At 41.7% G+C, this 23547-nt stretch overlaps 1 protein-coding gene across 1 annotated transcript; it reads right to left on the bottom strand.

Annotated features, from left to right (window-relative positions):
* Positions 1-10935: 10935 nt before the first annotated feature.
* LOC110535665 (C-C chemokine receptor type 9) lies at positions 10936-16226 on the bottom strand. The gene is made up of 3 exons (XM_021620811.3): positions 13789-16226; positions 13522-13568; positions 10936-12300 (listed from the first exon to the last, which is right to left on the bottom strand). The coding sequence occupies exons 2-3, from the start codon at positions 13561-13563 to the stop codon at positions 11242-11244; spliced, it is 1101 nt and encodes a 366-aa protein (XP_021476486.3). The 5' UTR covers positions 13564-13568; positions 13789-16226; the 3' UTR covers positions 10936-11241.
* Positions 16227-23547: the final 7321 nt, after the last annotated feature.

The following is a 23547-nucleotide window of genomic DNA, read 5'->3' as shown; positions in this document are numbered from 1 at the left end:
TTTGTTTGTCTTCATCTACACACGGATTGATACATTACAACAAATATGCATTTAATACTAGAACAGCCTTTTCCCCAAAAGTAATGTCATGATCTCATTGAAATATCATGCAATGATCTATGTCTAAGTTACACAAGTAACATACAATTACTACTTGGCAATACAGTGTTTAATTTTTGTCTCCAATTCTCTCTCATTGGACAGATGTCACAGTGAAAGGGATATGTTAGCAGAGAAGCATATGATATCCATCCAGATTTGACCTCTAGCATTGCATTGGACATACCAATGCTAAGTCTCAAATGGCACCCTATTCCCTAAATAGCGCACTACTTTTGACCAGAACCCAATGGGCCCCAGTCAAAAGTAGTGCATTACGTAAGGAATAGGGCTCTATTTTGGGTTCTTACCAAGAGAATGGCAGGCTTGTTCAGTGAGTTGTGCAGTTGAGAACTACATGCAGTCTCCTCTCAAGTTAATACCAAGGGTCCCAATATAAGGAACAGTTTTCCACTTCTTCTGAACCAGTAGAGTATATTTTAAAGCTGTCACTTCATGAATAAGACAATACATTCACATATTGTAATGCTTTTTTAATTACAACTTTATTAACTCAGGATTTGACTAAAAAGCCCCAATGACATTCTATGCTGGGACTCGTTTAGCCTTGTTTTTTTCACTATTTTCAATTGACAGAGTGCCCTTCACTGTTTACTTGATCCCCACTTGTTTGCTACTCCATTATTCTCCATAACAAGGCCTGACAAGGCAGCAAACAGACTAGGGCTACCAGTGGTCCCTGCTTCCCAATGTGTCAGGGAACAGAGGGGCCAGAGTTACTGGGGCCAAATGAACACACCACAAGAACTGCTCTACTGACCACTAATCTACTCCTGAAGAGAGCATTAGGCCCCATCCATCCTAGAGCTGTGTACACAGGGTTCAAGTGCTCCTCCACACACACACACACACACACACACACACACACACACACACACACACACACACACACACACACACACACACACACACACACACACACACACACACACACACACACTGAGGCCTCGCAGCCATCTGCCAAACCAAAGAGCAAACAGTGAAGACACGACTGAGATAAAGCCTCTCTCTCTGCTCTCTCTCTCTCCGTTACTCTGCTCTCTCTCCTGCCTCTCTGTGCCTGCTGGAGGTATATCAGGTGTCTATGAGTGGCCCATTAGCGTGCATGACTGATAACAGGCGCTCAGTGCCCCTCCCCCTTATAATCGCAGAGAGGGATATTTGCAGGGTTATTTTGAATCTGTCAGAAATAATAAACGCAAAACTATATCCACTTCGGCTATTTAAGCAATTTCCCTGTGATAACATCCCAAGGGTTCTCGTGCAGCTTCCAAATGACGACATAATGAAACGACGACGCCTGCACCCCCTTATCAGGGCGGATTAAAAGGGAATAATCAAAGTGAGGGGGTTTGGAGCCTTGTGTGGCATGAATATGACTATCTAATGGACTCCAATGGAAAAGCATGTTAATTCCACTTAAACGCGAGACCCTACCCAGCCCTGTCTCCTGCCCCTGGCTCCTCTGAAGTAGTCCGTCTTCTTTTCTCCCCCTTTCTCTCCCTCCTTCCCGCTCTCCTTTCCTTTAAGTTTAAATAATCGCAGCTCTCCTCAGCAGAAGTCATTATGTGTGCTGGGTATCTCTGTATGTGTACGAACGTGAGCGTGTGAGAGCCAGAGTTTAATCTCACTAGTTTTTTTTTACCCTCTCTTCTTTCTTTGGGCCTGTTGGAGCGTGTGTTGCTCTCTCTTAGCTTTCAGACAAAAGCTCTCAAGGCGATTATCAATATTCATAATTATTCTCCATGCGTGGACATCCTCTTTGTTGCTGGAATAATGTGGTTCACTTTCCTACAAACTCAAATCAAACTTCTGGAGCAACTATTGGAAATCGTGTTACACGCTCCCTGATATTAGGCTAAGTAAGTAAGTAAGGATTTGAATATTGGGTCAGAAAAGTATTATTTCACTTTGCTGAGGAGAGTTTCTTCAACTATGACATTTTTATTTATTTTATTTTACCTTTAATTAACTAGGCAAGTCAGTTAACAACAAATTCTTATTTACAATGACGGCCTAGGAACAGTGGATTAACTGCGTTGTTCAGGGGCAGAACAATATATTTTTACCTTGTCAGCTCAGGGATTCGTTCTAGCAACCTTTCAGTTACTGGCCCAATGCTCTAACCACTAGGCTCTAACCCCCCCACTTCCTATTGAGTATTCATACACACTGCATAAGGATTCACACCCTTCTGGCTGAATGTTGACAGGAAATTGACAATACAGCATTTATCCCAGACATTTTGGGTCATTTGTTGTCAGACCCACAAACTGTAAATCTACTGGCTAATATTAATTGGTGAAGAACAGCAAAAAGACCTCTCTCGTTTAGATCCCAACCAACCTTTCCACCTCGTCAAGGGGGCCTTCCATCCACATTAAGGACCATTAGGACCAATAAGACTCCTTCAACTGATAGCCCAGTCCATTCTCCTGCAGTAACAGCAGCAGCAATGTGGACCAGAGCACTACACACACTTCACACATCCTGAAAGCAAACAGAGATCCCACAGGACACAGTTAAAAAAAGAGAAACATCAATATTTCATCAAACTACTCTCTCTTTCTGGCCCACATCAAAGCTATCCGCTCCCATTATAATCCTACAGGTACAGCTCTTTTGTTTTGCTCCTCTGGTATGGCTGTAGAGACAACAGCGATTCCCCCGCTCTCCTTTAAAAAAAAAACTCTCGGTTACAGTGTTAGTCTGTCTCGTGTTTAACTGTCTCACGTTTTGGAAGATGAGGCGCAAAGGGGAGGGCTGGGATTAGAAAGGAGAAGATATACTTACTCTGAGGATGTCCAAGGAATGGTGGAATCACATATGCAGGGGGAAATGATTGTACAATTAATTGGAGTAAAATAAGGCCTTGGTGTTTCTTCTCAGTTTCTCAACTACACTACACACTTTCTCATAAAATCTTCAGTGTACCTTGAGGACATCAACATGTGGTCAGAAGACTCAGAGCAGCAGGGGGGACAGACGGGCCATAAAGAGGAACCTTCTGACATGCCAAACCTGCCGGGAGCACGTCAAACTCCCTGGAGAGCTCTCTAGCTGGGGGAGCAGGAAGAGCATTGATAATTGGTTGTTGGGGGATACTTTGATGTGTTGTTGTGGTTGAAAGAATTTAGTTTCTTTTCAAAGTTGATTTTGTGTTTGAGTTGTTCTTCTTTCATAACACGAGGATGATGTAAGGACCCTAAGCAAAGAAACGGAATACCCAGTTTTAAAAATGGAAAAGCACTAACATTTTAACACAAAACTATTTTTGAATAAAATCAAAAGGAAGGATCACATTAATATCGCTACGGTGTTGCCTACTGTATGTGCAATATGCTCCATTGTCGCCAGATTTGTACACTCAACACATTTTCATAAAATGACATGCTCTGAAATGATGTGTCTGTGTGTTTGTGTCCATGCGTGTGTGTATACCTGCGTATTTTCCCCTTAGCCCTACGTCGTCAATCTGTGGCTGCCCCTCAGAGGTGGACAGTGACAAATGACACTCCTAGTCAGTCACACGCTTATCACCATACAAGTAGCACACAGGCCTGGAAATGACAGACATGAAATGGAAACATCTCTCATTCTGTGGGCCTGGGAGGCTGAAGTGAAATATTAACTGATGGAGAGATGGCGTAGTATAATAGGATCACTGTTTAGGGTGCGATTGCAGAGGAGGTCCTTTAAGCTTTTATTTGCCTTTAATAAAAGTGTTATATTACATTCTAGATAGCTTGAACTCACAGATAAACTTTTTTCAAATGAACCTTTAAGATAATACCAAACTTTTGCAACACAGTGCATTTGTCATAATGTAAAGTGTGTTGCAGGCCATTGTGTCAATGTTGATACATAAGCCGTGGTCCCTCAGTACAAAATATTCTGTGGTGCCCGAATGCAGCCAGGTCAATGGTTCAACCAATCCCGACCCATAACTCAGAGACCTTTCTCTCTCGCTCTCTTGTAAACATTTGCGCACAGGCACCTACACACACATGCCTGTGCACTCATTCACATACACACCCACTGTTGTTCTTATACAATCCTATGACACACACACACACTGTTGTTCTTATACAATCCTATGACACACACACACAACCTAAATCCCAGGAAGAGGAAAGATGGATGGGATGTCTTGGGTCACAGGTGCTGTTCCAGTTGTGAGTTCTCCCACGCATTCCTTCTGGCTCAGTTTTATATGCTCTTCTTCTCCCCTGTGTTAATTGTCATAACATTATACTGAGTAAAGAGTAATGTTAGATCAATCAACCTGTCTTTTGGAAAAGTTTGTTCGTCACGGACTGTCTTGCACTGAAAGATAAGCATTTCTCAAGTCAGTTTGACCAAAGGATCTCATGCAGTTATTTCCGTTGCCGTTAGATGGCGCTAATTCACCAATAATATTCACACCATAGACTAAAGTCAGAGGTATCCCTAGCAACGCGAGTTATTCCAGCTTGTGCCAGGACTCATCTTTCTGTGCCATTATAGCATCTGTGACAGCATTTTGAAGTAGTCCATTTTCTTCTTCACAATTGGCTGATCCCTCCTGATGACCCGGTTGGACATGACTCCTACAGGGTCACCAGGAGGGATCAGCCAATAAAGTTGAAAGTCCCGCCCTCAACAGTGCTGCCCACAGCCTTTTGTCCACTAGAGGTATCTATATCATTCTCTATGTGGCAGATACAGTCCTCTCCTTTCACACAGAATGAAAGTTCTCAAATGTTTGTTACAAATAGAGGCCCTCATGTTCTCCTCAAAGTTCTGACGTGAAGAATTCAAGTGAACAATAAGTAGCAGTACAACATTAGTGAAGTAGATTACTTGTGAACTTTAATTATTACCAGAAAAAGATTGAAATGGACATCGGTGTGGTTGTGACAGCTTTGCAGTTGAGTGTCTTGTCTATCAGAAAACTAGGACCATCTTTCTCACTTGACCATTAGACGGATGACGAAACAAGGCATGAAAAACACAAAAGCACAAATAACTAAACCCATCAAGGTCTATAGAAAGGATAAATGAATATGAGCTTTCATTTCAAACAGGGCTAGGAAAGCACGTCATTAACAAACACAGGAATATTATCTACCAAACAAAGAAAGTCCTCAAATGAAATAGATTTAAATGAATGAGAACATCCTTTTACCCACCCTGTAACTCTTCGGACGTCAAATATTGTACACCCAAATGCTTCTCTGCAGCTGTCACAACAACATCCATTTTGTGCGACTTACATTCCATCCATGCGGTACAATTGATAACCATTGCTATGAACAGTAAAAAGCCAATTTTACTGAAGCATATAGTACCAGTTAAAAGTTTGGACAATCCTTTTATTGCAGAATAATAGGGAATACATCAAAACTATGAAGTAACACATATGGAATCATCTAGTAACCAACAAAAAAAAGTGTTAAACAAATCAAAATCTATTGTATATTTGAGATTCTTCAAAGTATCCACCCTTTGCCTTGATGACAGCTTTGCACACCCTTGGCATGGAATGCTTTTCCAACAGTCTTGAAGGAGTTCCCACATATGCTGAGCACTTGTTGGCTGCAATTTTCTTCACTCTGCAGTAGTATTATTCTATATTATAAAAAATAGCAAAAATAAAGAAAAACTCTTGAATGTGTAGGTGTGTCCAAACTGTAACCATGGTAAACTCTCTCGCACCGGACATTTCTGATCCCAGCTCCATGGGCACCCCTACATTAACACATACCGCTTCTTACCCCAATACTATACATGCCTTTGTCTCACACCTAGCAACCTCCCTTCTACACATTGCTGCCACATGCCCATGAGCTTGACATCTGTAACAACGTAATGTATTTGGCACAAAAGCTTGTATGGGATAACTGAAATATTCACTTTGTCAGGCAAAGACTCAACATCAAAACAAACATGCAATCAATAATACAGTAGAAACACCTATATACAGCATGTGCAAATGAGGTAGGATAAGAGAGGTAAGGCAATAAATAGGCCATGGTGGTGAAGTAGTTACAATATAGCAATTAAACACTGGAATGGTAGAATGTGCAGAAGATGAATGTGCAAGTAGAGATACTGGGGTGCAAAGGAGCAAGATAAATAAATAAATAAATACAGTATGGGGATGAGGTAGTTGGATGGGCTATTTACAGATGAGTTATGTACAGGTGCAATGATCTGTGAGCTGCTCTGACAGCTGGTGCTTAAAGCTAGTGAGGGAGGTAAGAGTCTCCAGCTTCAGGGATTTTTGCAGTTCGTTCGAGTCATTGGCAGCAGAGAACTGGAAGGAGAGGCGGCCAAGGGAAGAATTGGCTTTGGGGGTGCTATGGTGACCAGTGAGCTGAGATAAGGCGGGGCTTTACCTAGCAGAGACTTGTAGATTACCTGGAGCCAGTGGGTTTGGCAACGAGTATGAAGCGAGGGCCAGACAATGAGAGCGTACAGGTCGCAATGGTGTGTAGTATATGGGGCTTTGTTGACAAAACAGATGGCACTGTGATAGACTGCATCCAATTTGTTGAGTAGTGTTGGAGGCTATTAAGTAAATGACATCGCCGAAGTCGAGGATCGGTAGGATGGTCAGTTTTACGAGGGTATGTTTGGCAGCATGAGTGAAGGATGCTTTGATACCCACATGGTAATAAAAATGGCCAAATGACAGTAAAATAAAATGAAATTAGTCACTTCAGAAAAAGCAGAGGAGAAACTGAGAGAAAGTTGTTGTTACTGATGGAGGTTAGTCATTTGGCTGGGAGGCCCAGCTGTCTATAGTGTTGCAGTAGAACAGGGAGCTGTAGTGGAGCCTGTTGTTGACATGACTGATGGCTTCCTGTTGTGAGATGGGCAGACACAACAAAAGAGACAAATGAAAGTGGTGCATCTGTAATCCCACCTGCATTGCACAAGTACTGTGGCTCTGGGCCCGTGGTTTAAAGTGCTACTTAAGTCGTTTTCTGGGGTTCCTGTACTTTATTTTGCTATTTATATTTTTGACAACTTTTACTTTTACTCCACTACATTCCAAAAGAAAATAATCTACGTTTTACTTCTTTCATTTTCCGACACCCAAAAGTACTCATTACATTTTGAATGCTTAGCAGCACAGGAAAATTGTCTAATTCACACACTTATCAAGAGAACATCCCTGGTAATGCCTACTGCCTCTGATCTTGTGGACTCACTAACACAAATACTTTAATTTGAGTGTTGAACTGTGCACCTGGCTATGCGTAAATTTAAAAAACAACATTGTGTCGTCTGGTTTGCTTAATATAAGGAATTTTCAATTATTTATACTTTTACTTTTGACACTTAAGTAAATTTAAAACCAAATACTTTTAAACTTTTACTCAAGTAGTATTTTACTTGGTGACTTTCACTTTTACTTGAGTAATTTTCTTTTAGGGTATCTTTTGTGAGTTTCAAATAGAACACATTCTCAAGTGAGCACACAATAAAACATTTGTCACAAAATCACATTCGACTTTGTAGAATTTCATACCTCCAATAAAACCTTTATATATAATGGAGAAACCCTCTTTGCAGTACAACTTGACATTATAGGATGAACACAATTTCAACATATACATAGTTCTGATGATTATGTTGAAATTAGATTGATGCAACAACCTGTCAGTCAGGTTAAGTCAATGTATTTAAGTATAAGTTTTACCCTAATGTCAATGTTTACACCACTGGTTGAAATTAAATGAAATCAGTACTGGTTGATTACATTTTTCAAATCAAATGTATTTTCCACGATGATGCCACGTCTCAATGTTGACAAATTACGTTGAAACAATGTTGATTCAACCAGTGTGTGTCCAGTGGGATGGAACTCTATGGCGTGCACCCATGCCAACCCCAACTTCAGTCAATCTCAGTTTATTTGCTATTCAGCCTGAATTAGGACAAATGCTTTGATAGCAGCAGGTTGCGTTGAGGGGGAGTTATGGAACTGATATTATGCAACGGGCAGACAGCCTACAGAATGGCTCACCCTGCTTCACAATCTCCAGTTGCACTCCGGAGTGAAGAGATAAGAGGGCCTTACCAGTAACTGGCCACCATTACAGGTCTTTGATGTTCCCATGGTTTTTGTAGCATGGCCAAATATAGAAAAACACTCCCATGTCTGCCTAGCACTGGATCAGATGGGATATCTGTGTCTATTCTGCTAGTGGCTGGTTAGGGTTGAGATGTTGGCAGGACCTGTTGGGTGGAGAATATTGGGTCTATAACGAGTATTAGGCACACCAAGTCTGTTTACATACATCTTAGGCAAATACATTTAAACTCAGTTTTTTACAATTCCTGACATTTAATCCCAGTAAAAACTCCCTGTTTAAGGTCAGTTAGGATCACCACTTTATTTTAAGAATGTGAAATGTCAGAATAATAGTTGAGATAATTATTTATTTCAGCTTTAATTTCTTTCATCACATTCCCAGTGGGTCAGAAGATTTACATACACTCAATTAGTATTTGGTAGCATTGCCTTTAAATTGTTGAACTTGGGTCAAACATTTCAGGTAGCCTCCCACAAGCATCCCGCAATAAGTTGTGAATTTTGGCCCATTCCTCCTGACCGAGCTGGTGTAACTGAGTCAGGTTTGTAGGCCTCCTTGCTCGCAGTTGTCAGTTCTGCCCACACATTTTCTATAGGATTGAGGTCAGGGATTTGTGATGGCCACTCTAATACCTTGACTTTGTTGTCCTTAAACCATTTTGCCACAACTTTGGAAGTATGCTTGGGGTCATTTTCCATTTGGAAGACCCATTTGCGACCAAACTTTAACTTCCTGACTTATGTCTTTAGATGTTGCTTCAATATCCCGACATCATTTTCCTCCCTCATGATGCCATCTATTTTGTGAAGTGCACCAGTCCCTCCTGCAGCAAAGCACACCCACAACATGATGCTGCCACCCCTGTGCTTCACGGTTGGGATGATGTTCTTCGGCTTGCAAGCCTCCCCCTTTTTCCTCCAAACATAAATGGTCATTATGGCCAAACTGTTCTATTTTTGTTTCATCAGAACAGAGGACATTTTTCCAAAAAGTATCTTTGTCCCCATGTGCAGTTGCAAACCGTAGTCTGGCCTTTTTATGGCGGATTTGGAGCAGTGGCTTCTTCCTTGCTGAGTGGTCTTTCAGGTTATGTCAATATAGGACTCGTTTTACTGTAGATATAGATACTTTTGTACCTGTTTCGACCAGCATCTTCACAAGTTATTTTGCTGTTGTTCTGGAATTGATTTGCACTTTTTGCACTAAAATACGTTCATCTCTAGGAGACAGAACGCATCTCCTTCTTGAGCGCTTTGACGGACGGCTGTGTGGTCCCATGGGGTTTATACTTGTGTATTATTGTTTATACAGATGAATGTGGTACCTTCAGGCATTTGGAAATTGCTCCCAAGGATGAACCAGACTTGTAGATGTCTACAAAAAAAAAATTCTGATTTCTTTTGATTTTCCCATGATGTCAAGCAAAGAAGCACTGAGTTTGAAGGTAGGCCTTGAAATACATCCACAGGTACAATACCAATTGACTCAAATTATGTCAATTAGCCTATCAGAAGCTTCTAAAGTCATGACATCATTTTCTGGAATTTTAAAGTTTAAAGGCACAGTCAACTTAGTGTATGTAAACTTCTGACCCACTGGAAATTGTGATACAGTGAACTGTAAACAATTGTTGTAAAAATGACTTGTGTCATGCACAAAGTAGATGTCCTAACTGTCTTTCCAAAACTATAGTTTGTTAACAAGAAATTTGTGGAGTGGTTAAAAAATTAGTTTTAATGACTCCAACCTAAGTGCATGTAAACTTCCAACTTCAACTGTATGTACTGATGTAATGTAGGCTGGTGACATCTTCAAAGACAAGTGTTTTGATGCTACCAACGGTGATTCAAATCCGAAGCTAGTGTAATGTGTAAATGATACTAAAATTGCAATTCGATTTAAACACTACACTTCACCTGCCTACAACCTGAATTTAGGTAATCAGACCGCAACAAAACAGCAGACAAGGCTTCTTTTTGTATTTCAGTGGGATCACGATCAAATTCTCAATCGTCAAATTTCACGGCATGCTACTTTCACCCTGTCTGAACCAAAGGTGCAGAGTCAACGGTGTTGAGAAGTGAATGAGTGCACTGAGTGCAAACTTCTCACATACCAGTCTTAAAGGGGACACTTTCAAGTCATTCCCAAACCAACATAGAGTACAACTGCTTTTGTTGGTGGAAACTCAGCATATAGTCAATGATGTTTGAAGAGCCACCTAAGAATAGTCTTAGGCTGCAGTCATAGTGAAAGTATTGTGAATGCAACAGGCCACACAGCATGCTACTTTCTCACACAAAGTAGATGACCTGAAGTGAATGCTGCTCTTGTGGCTCAAAGCATTGCATTGCTTCATTAAGACTTTGTTAATTGCTGTTTATTCTAATCTTGCTACCTTAAAAAGGTTAGATAGAGAGTGCCTCACACGTACTCAAGTGACCTCATTGTACTCTGAAAAGTTGTGATGATAAAGCCCAAGATGAGGCATTCTGTTCTGAGAGAAATTGGGTTTTGTAAATGTTATTCAAATTTGTTAAACAATTATAAAAACACACACAAAATGAGGATTTTTCACTCTAGACCAGCACTAAGCAAAGAGAGATCATATTAAAACAGTCATGGTAAGACCAGGGCCACTGCTACATAGGAGGATGTGAAATCCATAGATTAGGGCCCAATGAATTTATTTCAACTGATTTCCTGACCAACTCAGCAAAATCGTTGATGTTGTTGAATGTTGCGTTTATTTTTTGTTCAGTGTATATATACAATAATTTACACTTTAATACAATGTCTTAGAGAATGGTATGCTTTTCATGTATAGCATGTTTCTTGATTGTCAGCACAGGGTAAATTAATTACATTTCTATACTGGTAAAATACCAATGTACTCAGGATGCAACAGGTGGGAGTGTCCCACCTAGCAGCATATGATATCATGGAAGAAGAAAGGTGCGGAATGAGGTGTTTACCAATGAAATTATGTGATCTGAAGTGATGTTGAATGTGTGTGTGGCTTCAGTGGGCACGATTACAAGGCGAGGGCACAGGTAGTCTCAGTGTCAGACATGACAGAAGCGCGGTTGGGGACGGCCTGCAGCTTACTGACACCTCCTTGGCTCAGGCCGCAGGTGCACAGCTTCAGCAGCCTCAGCAGATCCTTCTGGAAGCGAACGCCAATGAACACGTACAGGAAGGGGTTAATGCAGGCGTGGGTGTATGCCAGACTCTTGGAAATTTGACCAGCGACATCGAAAAGTTCCAATACAGCACAGTCCGTAATGGTGGTGTCGGCGGCCTGCGTGGCGTCGACCACCAGTAGCCCATTGTACGGCAGCTGGGAGAGGACAAACACAGCCACCACAGCGAAGATGACCCTGAGTGCCTTGTGCTTCTCGAAACTCTTGGCCTGCAGCAGGGTGCGGATGATGACAGAGTAGCACAGCACCATGACTAGCAGCGGCAGGCAAAACCCCACACAGATCTGCAGAACGAGCACCAGGATCTTGGTGCGATTGAAGAGGTTGTTTGGGTAGACCAAGACACAGAAGGAATTGCCCCTACGGTCAGGCTTGACTTGGGCGAAGATTAACTCAGGCAGGGCCAGGAGGCCTGAGATGATCCAGACAGCTAGGCAGGTCAGCTTGCTGACAGACAGCCTCTTGTTCTTCTGGTTGTGGGCCTTGGTAACCTGGACGATAGCCACATAGCGGTCCATGCTGATACATGTGAGCAGCAGCATGCTGCTGAAGAAGTTGATCTTGTAGATGGCCGAGAGGAGCTTACAGAGGCTCAGGCCGAACATCCAGCCCTTGGTGGCGTCGGCGGCCCAGAAAGGCAGCGTGCCCAGGAAGAGAAGGTCGGCCACGGCCAGGTTGAGTAGGTAGACGTCCGTCATGGTCTTGAGGCGGTGGCGCACCGTGGTAAAGATGAAGACCACCATCAGGTTGCCCACAGCGCCCAAGATGAAGATGAGCCAGAACAGCGGGGGTTCGTAGAGACCCCGAAACTCCCTCACCCAGCTCTTGTCACATAGCCCCCCTGGGGTCTCAGTGAAGGTCCCATAGTCGTCTGTGTAATCTCCAGAAAGCTGTAACACAAACAAGCATTCTTTAATGGGAGACTTTTACTCTGAATTTGTGTAACAGGTGTCCCTAATCATTTATTTTGTCACTGTCTTTGATAACGGTTTAAAAGACAGACAGATTTCAATTTAGCCTACTTTTAATTTAACTATTATTTTAACAATTATTTTCCTCTTTTTTTTCATCACTTGGTTGACTGCCTGTCTCTTCCCCCAAACCATCTGCCTACACTACAGGGTTTCATAACGCTGTGGATTCAGTGGAGCACAGCAGGGTGACACCAAGATCTGGTGGTAGTGACATTCTATCTAAACCAGATGCTACTCTGGCTGCTCTCAGATGCAGGTGATGTGTCTCCCTGTCTCTACAGGAGAAACCTTACCACTACACCACTTCCTCCTGTATGAGATGGAGGCGCTGAGAGATGGAGGGGATGAGAGATGGCGGGATAACGTTCCACAGGGGCTACAGAGTGGCTCGGGTTCATGATGCACGTCAACGACACAGCACTCATTGTCGACACCAACACACACAGATGTAGGACGGCGATTAAATTGGGGGAAGCGGTGACAGCATGCACACCATGGACATTTTTAGACTGATGTTTTAGCCTTTACTGTGGCGAAGTTTGTGTTTGTGTGTGTGTGTTTATTGGAAACATTTGCCTAGCTTAAAGGCAAGCAAGCATTAAATTCACAAACTCCAAGCTTCACTGATCTTTTTCTTGAAAATTATCACTGAATCTGATCAACTGAATATTAAAAAATATAATTAAATTCATGTTTATGTATCATGGAAAAATAATAACTAAAAGCATCTACGTACAGTATGTGTGTACTGTAATAACATACACACAGACAGATCACATACTTGTCCACAGTCATACACTCTCACGAAAACAGACCACAAAAACACTGTTGCAAACACGATAAGCAACCCTCCAGAAAACTGATCTAAAATCTGATCTGAATCTTGGGTACTTTGGGTACTAAAAATTAAGTTGAAAATACTAACAAGAGTTTCTCTCACCGGCCACATGAATGTTGATGTGAAATCTTATGTGGTCTGTGTATGCGAGTTCAAAAGACAAACAGTAGATAGTTTAGGCTACAAGCAACATGTTTGGATTGAATTCATTCTATGATGTTTGATGCTGCTCTCTAATTCATTTTATGGAATTGTTTTGTAATTGTCAATACAAGCATTTAGATTTAAATAATACTTACAGTTTCATCAGTTGGGAGTGCAGTGAACAACGGCAACTCCATTTTACCTGTCAGAAGAAGTCAAATGTTTAAAAAATTAATGTAGGAAAAGAGTGATTGATTGATTACTACATAAATTAAGTGTATATCCCCTTTGATCCACAATTAAAACAATTTCAACCTAACAAAAATTTTAACAAAATACTATCCACTATTATGAAAGAAAATCTCTACATTTGAAACAAAACTCACTAGCAAGATGACAAAGACAACGTTACATGCACTTACCCAGTCAGTGATGAGACTTCAATGCTGTCTCTCTTTCTCTGAGTAGACGCCGCTAGCCCTTGATGAATACTGCTACCCGTCTCATCGTCACCAGCTTTTAGGATTTGTCGTCTTAACCACAATGTCACATGTCGATAGATAGCTTTGCCTACGCCAGTAGTTTCTGTTTTTTCTAGCATACAGAATACCAGTGTACAATTCTAATCAACTTTGTATGCATGCAATTGAGAAACTTGTCTCTCTTTTTGGGGAACCTGTGGTATACTCTATAAAACATGTCAGCCAGAGATTACTTGCATTTGTTCAATGAGACACCTCACATAAAGTTACTCATAGAATTGAATGCCGGCTTTATTAGGCACATTCCCTCCGCAAGGCAATCAAACAAGCTAAGCTAATCTCAATTCAACGGCTCAGACACAAGAGGTATGTGGCAGGGTCTACAGTCAATCACGTATTACAAAAAGAAAACCAGCCCCGTCACGGACCAGGATGTCTTGCTCCCAGGCAGACTAAATAACTTTTTTGCCCGCTTTGAGGACAATACAGTGCCACTGACACGGCCCGCAACTAAAACATGCGGACTCTCCTTCACTGCAGCCGACGTGAGGAAAACATTTAAACGTGTCAACCCTCGCAAGGCTGCAGGCCCAGACGGCATCCCCAGACGCGCCCTCAGAGCATGCGCAGACCAGCTGGCTGGTGTGTTTATGGACATATTCAATCAATCCCTATCCCAGTCTGTTGTTCCCACATGCTTCAAGAGGGCCACCATTGTTCCTGTTCCCAAGAAAGCTAAGGTAACTGAGCTAAACAACTACCGCTCCGTAGCACTCACTTCCGTCATCATTAAGTGCTTTGAGAGACTAGTCAAGGACCATATCACCTCCACCCTACCTGACACCCTAGACCCACTCCAATTTGCTTACCGCCCAAATAGGTCCACAGAAGATGCAATCTCAACCACACTGCACACTGCCCTAACCCATCTGGACAAGAGGAATACCTATGTGAGAATGCTGTTCATCGACTACAGCTCGGCATTTAACACCATAGTGCCCTCCAAGCTCGTCATCAAGCTCGAGACCCTGGGTCTCGACCCCGCCCTGTGCAACTGGGTACTGGACTTCCTGACTGGCCGCCCCCAGGTGCTGAGGGTAGGCAACAACATTTCCACCCCGCTGATCCTCAACACTGGGGCCCCACAAGGGTGCGTTCTGAGCCCTCTCCTGTATTCCCTGTTCACCCACAACTGCGTGGCCACGCACGCCTCCAACTCAATCATCAAGTTTGCGGACGACACAACAGTGGTAGGCTTGATTACCAACAACGACGAGACGGCCTACAGGGAGGAGGTGAGGGCCCTCGGAGTGTGGTGTCAGGAAAATAACCTCACACTCAACGTCAACAAAACTAAGGAGATGATTGTGGACTTCAGGAAACAGCAGAGGGAACACCCCCCTATCCACCGATGGAACAGTAGTGGAGAGGGTAGTAAGCTGAAGAAATTCGGCTTGTCACCAAAAGCACTCACAAACTTCTACAGATGCACAATCGAGAGCATCCTGTCGGGCTGTATCACCGCCTGGTATGGCAACTGCTCCGCCCACAACCGTAAGGCTCTCCAGAGGGTAGTGAGGTCTGCACAACGCATCACCGGGGGCAAACTACCTGCCCTCCAGGACACCTACACCACCCGATGTCACAGGAAGGCCATAAAGATCATCAAGGACAACAACCACCCGAGCCACTGCCTGTTGACCCCGCTATCATCCAGAAGGCGAGGTCAGTACAGGTGCATCAAAGCTGGGACCGAGAGACTGAAAAACAGCTTCTATCTCAAGGCCATCAGACTGTTAAACAGCCACCACTAACATTGAGTGGCTGCTGCCAACACACTGACTCATCTCCAGCCACTTTAATAATGGGAATTGATGGGAAATGTAAAATATATCACTAGCCACTTTAAACAATGCTACCTAATATAATGTTTACATACCCTACATTATTAATCTCATATGTCTACGTATATACTGTACTCTATATCATCTACTGCATCTTTATGTAATACATGTATCACTAGCCACTTTAACTATGCCACTTTGTTTACACACTCATCTCATATGTATATACTGCACTCAATACCATCTACTGTATCTTGCCTATGCCGCTCTGTACCATCACTCATTCATATATCTTTATGTACATATTCTTTATCCCCTTACACTTGTCTATAAGGTAGTAGTTTTGGAATTGTTAGCTAGATTACTTGTTGGTTATTACTGCATTGTCGGAACTAGAAGCACAAGCATTTCGCTACTCGCATTATCTGCTAACCATGTGTATGTGACAAATAAAATTTGATCTGCTCTGCATTGGATCTCACGTCACCCGTCTTATGCAGCTGTAACAATGCTGCCTCATCCCTCTAAAAACCCTTTCCATAACACAGTATGCTCAAGTGAAGCATTTAGTGATGTATGAAATGGATAAACTTGGTAGTAAGACAACGGCAGTGTCGTGAGAGGGTGAGGGGGAAGTTCATTGTGGGCTGACAATCAATCTTCTGGAATATGTCAAATGCCCGGATGTTGCCTAAATGAAAGTAATGTAGCTGATAACGTAAGTTCAATCAGTAAATCGGACTGAATGGCTTGCTTCTTTAACTTCATCCAGTAAATCTAATGCTCTAAGTGTACAAAACATTAACACCTGCTCTGACCAGGTGAATTGAGGTGAAAGCTATGATCCCTTATTGATGTCACTTGTTAAATCCACTCCCATTAAATCATAAATTTGTCACATACGCCGAATACAACAGGTGTAGTAGACCTGACAGTGAAATGCTTACTGAGCAATGCAGTTAAGAAATAGAGTTAAGAAAATATTTACTAAATAAACAAGTCAAAAAATTATAAAAAGTAACACAAAATAACAATAATGAGGCTAAATACAGGGGGTACTGGTACCGAGTCAATGTATGGGGGCACAGGTTAGTCGAGGTAATTTGTACGTGAAGGTAGGGGTAAAGTGACTGTACAGATAATTAACAGAGAGGAGTGTCAATGGAAAGAGTCCGGGTAGCCATTTGATTAATTGTTCAGCAGTCTTATGGTTTGGGGGTAGAAGCTGTTAAGGAGCCATTTGGAGCTAAACTTGGCGCTCCGGTACCGCTTGCCGTGCAGTAGCAGAGAGAACAGTCTATGACTAGGGTGACGGGAATCTTTGACAATTTTTCAGGCCTTCCTCTGACACCGCCCAGTATGTACAATCAGTGTAGATGACGGGGAGGAGACAGTCTTTTGTTGTGACTTAAATGAAGATCAGATCAAATTTGATGACCAATTTATACAGAAATCCAGGTCATTCCAAAGGTTTCACATACTTTTTCTTGCCACTGTACTTTGTATCACTAATTTATTCAAGCATTTCCATTATTTTGGCAGTTACCTGTATATGTTAGTGTTTACAAACATGATCATCATGGCTTCATATCTCGCCTTCTTTTCTATTTGCCACATGCGGAATGTCATTCACCTTTTGACCTTTTAGCCTATGAGCATCGCACAATTATGTACATTCCTCATGCTTGCTTTTTTTTTTTTTACCTATGATCACCTCCCCCTCTCTCAACCATAGGGCAGAAATCTTGATATGTATTTACATGTCAACTTACCCATGTTCTCTCACTTGTTGTTTTTCAGCAACAGTTTGACACTCATCCACCTCCCCACCCATCCACGTCATTTCTCCCAGCATTGGGGTCTCGATGCCAGTTGCCCCCCATAGGGCTGGCTACATGCCATCCTATCATCTGGCTCCGTGATGAGGCTATTCCCAAATCTATTTTTAATAAAATGTTCATATTACACTGGCTCTGTTACTCATTCAGTTAGTCTGTCCTCGATTGAACTACATCTTAGCATATCCACTCTTGTTAACAATTGCGAGAAAGAAGCAGACGCCATAGAAAAGGAAGTACAGCTACTATGAGCAGATGTGAAAGGCAAGGGGGAACTTAAAGGGACAAAAGGACAAAATGCTGGTTTGCAATGTGGGCATGGTAAATCCCATGTACAGTATACCGCAAGAACACTGCATCAAAGGTTCCCGGTATTCTAGGACTTGTTTATGGACACATCAAAACGAAGAGGCAGTAGTGATAGTTTTGATCTAATTCATTTAAAGATTTTATGTTTTTAATCAGGCTGTGTTCCAGGTTACAGCAACAATCAATAGTTTGACAACTTGATATTGTTGATACCATGTGTGGTTTTCATTTCAGGCTTCCAACCACACCTGCATATTGCTTTTAGATTGCATTGTTTTTATCTGTATTGCTGTCTATTACTTGTTTTCTTTGGTGAAAATAAATCAATACAAATAAATATATGTTGTCATCTTTTGAGTTTCCAAAGCCAAAGTGACTGTTATGATAGAAACATAAAGGGAGAGGGAAAGTCATCCATGTCTGTTGGTTTCCTGTGAGTAGGTGTAAGGAAGAGTATTTTCTAACCTCCTGTGTTTCAACACATATTTGGGCACTGAGTAAAACAGAGCATAGTGCAGACAAGTGTGGAATCCTCATAAAAGTTTCACTACCCAACTTGATGTAGCAGCTTCTGTCTCAGGTTTCTCATAGGACCCAGGGGTGAGATGCTGGCGGTTGAGAGTAGCTACCAGTCTCCTCTTTCAGGTTGCGTTTCTCGGTCTGGACCACAAAGAGGCAAAGTGAAACAGCCATGGCCGTAAGCTGGGCTAAGGATGCTTCAGGGTGCCTATGAAAACAAACTCATGAATAAAGTGACAGACGAGAGGTGTTGGTGGTGACATCAGTTCCAACTGACACACGGCAAAGCAGTGTTACTGGAGCTGTAACCTGCGTGGTAGCTGCGAACACCTGTGCAACCTCAGGACAGACATCTCCGTTAAACTTGAGTAATTCTTGAAAACACATGCCCCCATCCACACACACACACACACTTAAATATTGACAAAGCCAGTCACCAAATGATATTGGGCTTCTTGCATAAACTATTCAAATCACACAGAAGGAAACACTATATCTACATTCTGCGTGCATCATGGACATTCTAACAGACATTTTGCTATTCACCAGAACACAATAATGACCACTATGAAATCCTACATGATGAAGCAGAGTGTATTGGTTATATAGGGTCACCATGCTGTGCTGCTTAGGTCTGAACTCTGAACTCTAGGACTCAGACGCCGCATCAGACGTGTTGGTCTCAGAGTGGGCTTCTGTAGAGAGAAAGCATTGTGAGTCCCAGCAACCCCTTGTGAGATGACATCAAGCCTTATTCATTAGAATTGCTGATTAGTAATAGGCCTACGTACATAACAATATGTGGTTGATGGTGATACTAAGTGAAACCCTGACAATTGGAGTGCTTGAGACTGATTCACCTTCATAGTGATTCATGACAACAGACAATAACCCTAAACCACATGGTACTGTTTCATTGGTCTACCAACACATTGGCTCTGTCTGGTCAAATGATATTGGTTACAGGGACTCACCAGTGACGACTTCCTCTTTGGTGTCACTCTCATCACCACTGTCACTGCACAGAGAATCAGAGATTATGCGTCACTGTCATTAGTCGTCAATGACGTTAGCTCTTAATCAAAGATTTAATTGGCAAATTGAGTGGTACTCTTCCTAAGAAGAATGACACGGCACAGTTATGCATAGATATTGATATTGAGAAAAAACAGTTGTGTGGTTTTGCTGGTGTGTAATTTACCTAGTAATTAAATTACCCATATCCTCAGACTGGCCATTGGACTGTTTGGGCAAATGCCAGATGGCTGGACAATCTTTAGCCCATTGGTCCTGTCTAAAATTATTTGTTTTGCACATAATTATCATTATTTGGCCAATAATGTGGGCCTTGAGGAAAACAATAGGCCGGTGTAGAGGTCTGAAGGAAAAAAATTATAATAGGCTGGTGTGTTAGAAATGCCCAGGCCGATATCTGGTCTCAGTCCGTCCCTGTAAGAGACTATAGATGCCTGTTGTCCTGGTGGTTTCCAAAATGTTCTCTCACCTGTGTAAGTACAGGAAGTCTCTGTGAAAGACATGGTCTTTGCAGATACCTGAAAGATATATTCTAAAATAATGTTTTTAACCTAAGGGTGGTTTTAAAGGAACAGGTAACTATTTAATTTGTCAATTATATTGAATGATGCAAGACATTTGCTGATAGCTCAGAAGTGACAATTTAATCTCAAACTACATGTTTATATTCTCTGTTTCTTCTTCTGCCAGAGAGCCACAGGCTTGGCGAGGCTCCCAACGTGGGAGGCGGGGGCCTAGTTGAGCTGGACATGTAGAGAGTGGAGAAGCAAAAGAACTTGATGGGGAAACTGGAAGGACAGCCAACAGCCAACTGGTTATTGCCTCACTGTCACTGGTGAATGACGTGAGTTCCTATCCATTTCCCTATCAACCTTTGTCGATTGGCAATGAAGTATGAATCGAATAAAGAATGAATGGAATTGAATGAGAGCTCTGATGCTGCGTTCATGTGTCCCCTTGTCCATCGTTTTATTAATTTAAGCCCTAACCCCTTTAGCTAACCCTTCCCCTAACCCTAATACCTTAATCCTAGCTAACATTAGCCACCTAGCTAGAATTTGTCATATTTAATGCTATGAAAACGAGTAAAAGAAAATGTGAACATTTTGTAACATAAATAAAAATGGTTATTTGTCACATATCATACAAAATGGGTGATAGACATCCACAAATTAATACATACTGTACCATAACAAAAACTTATATCATACTAAATGGATTTTCTCAGATTTACGTACAGAATAATACAAAACGCTCTGAGACCAGGTTGTCAAGGGACATGTTCTACAGAGGGGAGGAAGTGGTTTTGGCAGGAGTCCAGTATATGGAAGGTCAGAACCATAATTCTGTTAACTCGCTAGCTCATGTTAGAACATACAGTATGTTTAACTGGGAAACAACATAAATCACCATGACCATGTGACCAAAAGTCTTTCAAAATCAAAGAGCCAGTCAATGCACCCTATTCCCCATAAACAGGACCTCACTTCAAATTTCTGAAGAAAAACAATTTACAACTGACACTGATTTTGAGTTAGAATTGAGAAAAGTCCCTTGGTAAACCCCTTAGTCCCCGGTCTTTAAATTGGCCAGGGAGCTGCTGTGAATCTCTGCGATGTGTGTATAAGCAGACAGTTGCCCGGGTGTTTCTAGAAAGTTGCTGTTTGTGCCCTCAGCGGCAGGGGAGTTTGGCACGCTGACACACAATAGCAACCACTTCCTGTGTGACTGTTCGCACAGATTTATTTCACACATTGATACTCATCAGCTTGCCAGCTGCATCCCGAAACTGGCATAGAATCACTGTCTGACTTTCGTACATGGTTTGATTACACCATAAGGAACCCTTCTTCATGTCCTCATTATATGTAGTGCAACAAGACCACTCATGGTCTGTAAAGTTCTCTACTTTTGATAGATTTAAACAAACAATATTGAAATCACCTTTGTCACAACCATAAAACGGTCAACTCCATCTGCCTGATATTCATTTTGGTTAACATTTATTTTTATTCGATTTTAGAGTCAAAGCAACTGAGGGAAAAACAAATTGTTACTTTGCATATCACTTGAATGAAAAAGACAAGTTACATTTTTGTCAACTCCGGAAAACATCAAGTCTGTCAGACTTTTGTGTAACGTCAACTCTGTCAGAGTGCTGAAAGAACTGCTAGAATGGTTCTATTTTTATTTGGGGTTTTCAAAATAATAATGTTCTATATTTTACAAAAAGTTTGTATTGAACTTGTATTTTTAGAGGCAAAAGTATGTATGTTTTTAGTATTTGCTGTTAACTCCTTCAATGGCTTGTCAACTCTGTCACTGATGGCTAACCCCCTTCATCTTTTTGTCCATATTCTGAAGAAAAAAACATGTAAATCACTGTTCTGCAACATATTGACATGTTTGCTGTGTTAGAGCCAAGGGATGTTTGCTTTCTAAATGTTGTTTTATGTTCTGAATCTAGAAAAACATGCCAAATTGGAAACTAACTCTGGAAACTACAAGGTGTCGAAAGCATTCCACAGGAACCCAGCAGCGTTGCAGTTTGACACAAACCAGCACTACCATACCCTGTTCAAAGGCACAAATATTTTGTCATGCCCATTCACCCTCTGAATGGCACACATACACAATCATCTCTCAATTGTTTCAAGGCTTAAAATAAATAAATCTTTTTTGGGGGTATTTCTCTCAAAACTGCATTGTTGTTTAAGGACTTGTAAGTAGGTCTACCTACACCTGTTGTACTCGCCGCATGTGAAATACAATTTGATTTGATTCAAGTGGATTTAACAAGTGACATCAATAAGGGATCATAGCTTTCACCTGGTCTGTCATGTAGAGAGCAGGTGTTCTTAATGTTTGGTATACACCGTGTATATTTCAAATGTTGTTAATATTTGGAAAAGGGAGATTGTCCTTGTCTTCCAAGAATCCCTGATTTGTATTTATTTTCTATAAAAAGAAAGTGCACTTCATCCTCATTCGGTAACTAGTCATCCTGGTCTGCTTTTCAAAATTTGGTAACCATGCAATAGTAATTTCATTACTCAGATTTCAAAGGCTGAAAAATGCTCTGCTCCCCAAAAATGTCTCATCTTCCTCTCGAGATAGTTTGACTTGGAATTCTCATCCACACAAGGTGCTAAATATATAGCCAGCACCCGTATCTACAAAGCATCTCAGAGTCGGAGTACTGAGCTATGATCTGTTTTAGCATTTAGACTAGAATGATAAAGATGACATGGACAGATCCTATATCAGCACTCCTACTCAGATGCTTTGCGGCTCCGGGCCCAGAACTATATGGTGTAGCCATATCTACTGACCCCCAGTGGACAGAGCGTGTATTTCACAGAAAACAATTCCAGTGGCTTTGAAAGTCACTATATGGTACCAAATACCATTCATATCATTCATAAATCTGAATGGTATTACAATAATAACATTAATATAATTGTTGTATGTCATTTCCAGTTTGATTGAGCTCTGCCTTGATTTTGTAGTAGGTTCTTGTTTTTTATTTTTTTTATTTTACCTTTATTTAACTAGGCAAGTCAGTTAAGAACAAATTCTTATTTTCAATGACGGCCTAGGAACAGTGGATTAACTGCCTGTTCAGGGGCAGAACGACAAATTTGCACCTTGTCAGCTCGGGGGTTTAAACTTGCAATCTTTCAGTTACTAGTCCAATGCTCTAACCACTAGGCAACCCTGCCGCCCCATGTTGAGGGCAGAAGCGATGTACGTGTCAGTGGACGAGATCCCGAGTTTGCCTGAACAGCTCCTGTAAAACCACCCCCCAGCAGTAGTGGTACATGGGTAAAATCACTGTGGAAGCCAAGCCAGAAACAAAAAGCCATACTATAACTCGTGTTGTGATAATTGCCCAGGTCGGTTCATATGTATTGCCACCGTGATATATAGCCCCAACGCCGAGACAGTAAGAAGACACAGTGCCAGAATAAATTCAACCACACATTTGTTTCATCACAAAACCAGAGAGCAACATCTGTCTGGTGAAGTCCACAAAACATATTGCATGTAACAGTTACATGACCTACAGCATGGTCAAGCAAGTTAATGTCTCCGCCATTTTTCGGACTACTAAACAACTATTGATTTAGAACCACGGAGAGTTACCGCAAGTC

This window comes from Oncorhynchus mykiss, chromosome 11, assembly GCF_057628025.1.
Source record: "Oncorhynchus mykiss isolate SJ-2025 chromosome 11, ASM5762802v1, whole genome shotgun sequence".
Taxonomy (NCBI): Eukaryota; Metazoa; Chordata; class Actinopteri; order Salmoniformes; family Salmonidae; genus Oncorhynchus; species Oncorhynchus mykiss.
Note: the sequence above shows the minus strand (reverse complement) of the source record. Positions and strands in the feature narration are given on the sequence as shown.

Coding starts and splice junctions, on each gene's coding strand:
- LOC110535665 (XM_021620811.3), bottom strand. CDS start 13,563: ATGGAGTTGCCGTTGTTCACTGCACTCCCAACTGATGAAACT. Junction 12,301..13,521: donor CACTCCCAACTGATGAAACT/GTAAGTATTATT, acceptor TTTGTGTTACAG/CTTTCTGGAGATTACACAGA.